Below are 6147 nucleotides of genomic sequence, written 5' to 3'. Positions count from 1 at the left end.
GTCTCATATCCAACAAGCGCGAATGGAATAATTGTTTTATTAAATTCCTTAAACTCCAAAAATTTAAGTACGAGATACGAGCGAAATCGAAAAAACTTGATGAAGATGCGATGTAGGCTCATCACAAAAACATTTCTTGACTTTTCGCGTACCTCTAAACGTCGGAATTGATCAAAACTTTCCACAAAAAAAGTTTTTTTTTCCTTTTTTGGCTTTATAAAGAGAGAAATTTTTTCTTTCCGGCGAAAAAAAAATTAGCTTAGCAATGTTTAGCGCAATCATTTACCATATAAGGTCAAAGTAAGGTATATGAGCTGATAACCGAGATTGAGTGAACCAATCAGAGCACGCGAAATGCATTATCCGAGGTTGAGAATTTAATAAAGACTGATAGCCAAAAGCTTATGTTTTTTAATCTTTTTAAACCAGAGAGTGTTTTTTCACTTTAAAAATGTTGTTGTTGTTGTTGTTGTGACATAGACAGCCCAAGTTCGCGTCACTAGAGAGCGTGTAATAATTAATTACGAGTGGGAAGATGACCTTTGAGTGCAAGCGATGTTGCGTTACAGGTAGCCGTTGAGAATTTAAACGCGTTATAAGATTTTGTATGGGAAATAAAATACCGTCGATTATGAAGCCTAAAAAACGCTCAATTCAACGTTCATTCAATAAAATGAATAAAAATGACTCACCTCTGGTGTATTCTTGTGCGTTTTGGTGTTTATTTTACCGTTTCGGGAATTCCGTATTTACACTGTTCTTAGACGAAGTCAAGGCAGCACACCAAGATTTCGACCGTAAGCTCGCCCAGTCAGCTCAGAGGCGGTTTGCGCCTCGAAAATCCATCCCAGCCTTGATTTTTTCACGCAAAGCTAAAGCCCCCATCATTTGCGAAACTCAGTGAATGCTTCGTCGTCAAAAATCCCCACACACTTGGCTGGAAATGATAATTTTCTGCTTCCGATTTCACGATAGCTGATGATTTCAAAATTGGTCACGGCGCTTGGGTCCGAGGTCAGATTAACTCCACCCGATGAGGTACAGTCATTTCATGTACAACACTTACCCTATCCCCACAGCGGCCTCTCGCACAGTTCCATGATTACGAGAAACCGCTGTGGGGATGGGGTAAGTGTTGTACATGAAATGACTCGAGAGAGCCCGAGAAAAAGGTGTTAAGCTGAAGAAACAGAAGAGTGAAATCAAGATTCCCGAAGTTGTGTACATAGGAGACAAAATTACCAAAGATGTAATCATGCCTGATGAATTGAAGATTGAGGCAATCAACATGCCACCACCACGAAATAAACAGAATGTGGAGAGTCTGCTAGGCAATATAACCTACCTAAGCAAGTTCATCCCGAACATGAGCACCTAAACTTATTTTCTTGCAGAGCGTGGAGATTGGCTTGCTGCATGACAGTACTATGAGTTCTGAAGTCATTATCCAACTCAAATCTACCTTTGCACTCTATTGAATACACGATGAGGTCATTTCCGATAATGGTTCTCAGTTTGCAAGCCGGAGATTCAAACGGTTTACAGAATCGTGGGAATTTATGCACACAACTACAAGTCCCAAGCACCCACAAGCTAATGGACAAGTAGTAAAGGCCATTGGAAGAGCCAAATCTGTAATAAAGAAAGCTTATGAAGAGGGAACTGACCCATACGTTGCCTTGCTCGAAAGCAGAAATACTCCGATAACTGTCCTGAGCTATTATTCCCCAGCTCAAATTTTCTTTAACAGAAGGCTAAAAACCAAACCTCCCACTATAACACAGAAGCTATATTTCGACAAAGGAGCCAGTCTACCTCCTGTCAAAACTGGTGACACTGTTCAACTAAAAAAAATGGCTGGAAACCTGCTACAGTTATCAAACTTGCCCCCACCTATCGCTCAGTGATTGTGACCAGCAAAGGCACTCCCCACCTCCCCCTCCCCTCTTATTGGCACGGGATCTTAACATTTCTCCATGACATTCTAATGCGGCACTAGTCGTTTGTGGAGATTTGGCAGCGGAGGCCTTGAGCTTCAACACAAACCGGTCTTTGTCCGATTTTGAGACAGCTATTGCTGATTCCCCTTATTTAAGCGGAAAGAGACTAAAAGAATGAAACATTCCGGTAGTGTCCGACTTCTCTTTAATGGAAAAGTTCACTCTAAATATTTACAAACGTTAGATTCCTTGTCTACCCTTACACTCGCTGATTAAATCTCTAATATGTAAATCTATAAAACACGCCGTGCATATAAAACACTCCTCAGGTCTCGTGGGGATAGGAGACCTAGACACTACACTTCCCCCTTGATATTTTAGTGCGCCTCAAAGTTTTTGTAAATAGTGTTCCATGTAGAGGGGCGGGTGTGACTGATAACCACTGTAAAACTGACTAACCTATGTAACAGAAAAGAGAAAATTCGTTTCAGGGGTACAAATGATATGGTCGTATTCACTCACATATTGTCGTATTCAAATACAAACATTTCTTGCCGTCAATAATATTGTTGTTTGAGACTCTGTTCCTTTCCCTGCTGGTTGTGCGGCGAATGATAAAATGCAAAGCAGATGTTTTAACTTTGCGACTGAAAAAATCATTTTAGTAATTGTTAGTCCCTGTGCATGAGCACATACGCCGGACAGTAGCCTACTTGACGCATAATAAGGCGCCACTGCTTAGCTTAATACCCCTCCACTGGCCTAAATTGGTTAGTATGACATCTCAATCGATAATATGAATGACACTGATAACAATAACACCTGACCATAATCATGAGCACTTTTAGATATTACTTTCGCACTAACAGCTGTACGTTCATGAATATGAAAACTTTAAAGACCAACCTTTTCGTTTCTTACTGCTGCCAATTATGCTTGCAGATATATATATACCAAAAGCGTAAAAAAGCAGAGTAGATCGCAATAAGCAAATCCCAAAACTGTATGTGACCTACAAACCCGTTTCTACTTGGACTTCCTATGCCATACAAATCGTGCATATCATTTCGAACTCAAAATCAAGTAATAATATTTAACAATTATTCGCAGAAGGCGAAGTGATTATCGGTGAATATTCACCAAGACGAAGTCGAGGTGAATATTCACCGATAATCACTGAGCCTGAAAATAGATTTAGTGAAGCCTAAAAGCGGAGCTCCCGGCTTGTTTATTCTTACTGGCTGTAGGATCAGTGAAAGTAAAAGGCGTTGGAATTGTCCGCCTTTGGTTTTGCTTAATTATGTCATTTTCTTCGCTTTCTCATTTTCTTCGGCTGTCGCTCGAAATTGTTGTTAAATTGTATTCTATTTTAAGGTCGGTGTCGCATGACATCTGGGAAAATTCAGTTGCAAGGTTTTATAACCCATTTTAAAACTAGTAATTCCTAATCGACGTAACCACAGCGTCTAAGGAAATTCCGAGACAATCTGACCCAACGGCGCGAACTTCTCTCGCAATGAACTTGTTCTTTCCCAACGTTCCAAGTTCACAATTTGATTGACAAGTACAAAATGAAATTGCCAAGTACAAATGTACCCTGGTACAAGGTGCTCCCGTAGATGAAAACGATCCATTCGCGGATCTAGAGCCGGACATTTTCGAAGAAGAACGTAATGAGATTGTTGTCCACGAAGATTAGCTGATTAGAACACAAACATTATTGCGAACGTTTGTTGATACAAACATAAAGGACGTTGGCGACATTGCCGTTTTTCAACTTTTAACGTTTTGTTCTGTTTGCATAAATACTGATTACAATATACACGTGCCGTATGTAATGCCGTATGTAATACCGTATGTATGAGATACAGGGACATTATGTCAGGTCGGGTCTAATGAAGAAATCGTCCCTCCTTGACAAACTGCGCACGGATCTCAAAGAATGTGAAATAATACATCAACCTAAAAATGATGAAAATTTTACTTCATTAATAAACGCCGGCTTCAAATAAACGTCGGGTCCCTGAGGCCAAGTTTTAAATAAACGCCGGGGGCGTTTAATCGAGAAAATACGGTATGAATTTATAACTAAAGAAAGGTGAAGCTGTCAAAATGCGAGGCATTGCTAATGTAAAACAGAATTGGTCAATTATATGCCGGAGAAATAAAATAGCAAATTTCTAGTTTCTAGGGAAACTGTGGTGCTGCGTCGGTGGGGGAGTAAAACAGGAAAATTTGGTTTTATCAAACGTGTTGATAAAGGTCGAATTAACGGCGTTGGCCCTTCGTCATTCGCTCTGGAATTTTCCTGTAATAAGTAGCAGCCTTTTTTCCGGTTTTATTCTGAAATAAGATGAATAATTGTACAAGACAATGAAATCTTCTTGCACAGTAAAGGAAGTTAGCTCCTTCAGTTATGCTAGACACTACTGTTTTAAACTCTGCGTTAAACATCTTTCTTTCTATCACTGCAACTCTGGAAAATAGTTTAATCCTTGTTGCTCTTCAAAACGTTTCCTCTCTCCACGTAGCATCAAAACTGCTCTTCCAGTGTCTGGCTGTGACAGATCTTGGTGTTGGTCTTATAACTCAACCATTGTACGCCGCTCTTGAACTAAAATGTGCTACAAAAGTTAACAAGAATTATTGCATTTATGTTATCAAGGCACAGAGAAGCTCGGCGCTAATTTTGTGTGGCGTATCCCTCTTGACTTCTACCGCCATTAGTGTTGACAGGCTTCTCGTTCTGGTGTTGTGGAAGAGATACAGACAAGTGGCGACTTTAAAGCGAGTTCGTGTTCTTACAATTTCCTTTTGGGTGACCAGTGTTTCTATTGGCCTAACGGACATCCTATGGAGCCATCACATTACCAACGTTGTCGCTGCAGTGATGATGATACTATGTGTACTTTTTTCACTCTCTTCGTACTCGATAATTTACGTTAAATTACGACAGCACCAAGATCTAGTCCAAGATGTTATTAACCACAGACAGCCAACTGGAGGAAGAATACCACTGAACATAACACGATACAAAACAGCAGTGAATAGTATAGCTTGGATTCAACTAACTCTAGTTGTTTGTTATGTGCCTTTTTTTGTCTGTTTGATGATACTTCATAGTCGCGGACCACTCACTGTTTACGATTTTACGGTGACTCTTTTGTTATTTAACTCGTCAATTAACCCAGTTCTTTACTGCTGGAAGATGAAAGAAGTAAGGCAAGCAGTAAAAGTAACCGTAAGGAGCCTTTGTTGTTCATGATCGAATTAGTCAATGTAGGTGATCTTGTGTTGCTGCTTCAGTGCTTCAGTGTTCAGTGCAACATATTCTTGCCTTGAACAACATCAATATACTCACTTTTGTTATTCCTCTATTAGGTCAATTTTACCATATTTTGTCAAGAGAACGCACAAAATATGAGACGGTAATAGAAGTTGTACTGTAATTTGTAGTAGTATTTGGTGCCTGCTACATGACGTAAAGATGTCGAGAAGGGATTAAAGGTGTGACTACATGGATCCCACACAATCCGTTTGCTTCTTCTGTATCGATATATTGATAAATATTCGCATGGACCAATGTTAAATAAACGTTGCATTACCTTACCTGCGGTGTACTGTCGTCCTTTTGCCTCAGAAGTGGTATTTTCCGCGATTGTTAAGATGTCTAGCTCGCTTTTTTCTGTGCCTCTTAATAGATGGAAAAGGGTGGAAGGTTATTTTTTGAACGGCTCTAGCGCCGGGGCAATTTTTCCTTAGAAAATCGCATCGCTCCGCTTTCAAACTTTGCAGGGATTGGCCGAAACATTTAGGCTTCCTCTTGTACTTCTCTCTTGAAAATTCATCCAAACGGCCCGGAGCTAGCCCTCGAAGAAAATCAAAATCCCATATATTCCGAGAGGTCGAAATACCTATAAAACAAGATTCACCCATATCAGATACTTTCAATTGCGTCATTCCGTTTGGCCTTTCTTCTGCTCCTCTTGTTTTCACCAAGATTCTCAAACCGCTTCAAAAATCCTGGAGAAATCGGGACAGGCAAGATTTCCGCACAGGTCCCTACTTCATTATGCATACGGTGCTTTGTTTCAAGAAAACAAAAGCGATAACAATAGACGTCCTTTGGGACTGTAGCGTTTATATGGACTTCAAAAAAATCGGTAGAATTTCTGACTGAAACACGGAAAATCGAACATTTTCGATT

General features: G+C 40.0%; 1 protein-coding gene across 1 annotated transcript; it reads left to right on the top strand.

Annotated features, from left to right (window-relative positions):
* The first annotated feature begins 4356 nt into the window (after positions 1-4356).
* Positions 4357-5399, top strand: LOC138046403 (5-hydroxytryptamine receptor 1B-like). Its single transcript, XM_068893042.1, has one exon. It carries the CDS (start codon positions 4357-4359, stop codon positions 5203-5205), a length of 849 nt encoding a protein of 282 aa, XP_068749143.1. The 3' UTR covers positions 5206-5399.
* Positions 5400-6147: the final 748 nt, after the last annotated feature.

This window comes from Montipora capricornis, chromosome 4, assembly GCF_036669925.1.
Source record: "Montipora capricornis isolate CH-2021 chromosome 4, ASM3666992v2, whole genome shotgun sequence".
NCBI classification, from domain to species: Eukaryota; Metazoa; Cnidaria; class Anthozoa; order Scleractinia; family Acroporidae; genus Montipora; species Montipora capricornis.
The sequence above is the reverse complement of the archived record's forward strand: the minus strand, read 5'-3'. Positions and strand labels throughout refer to the sequence as shown.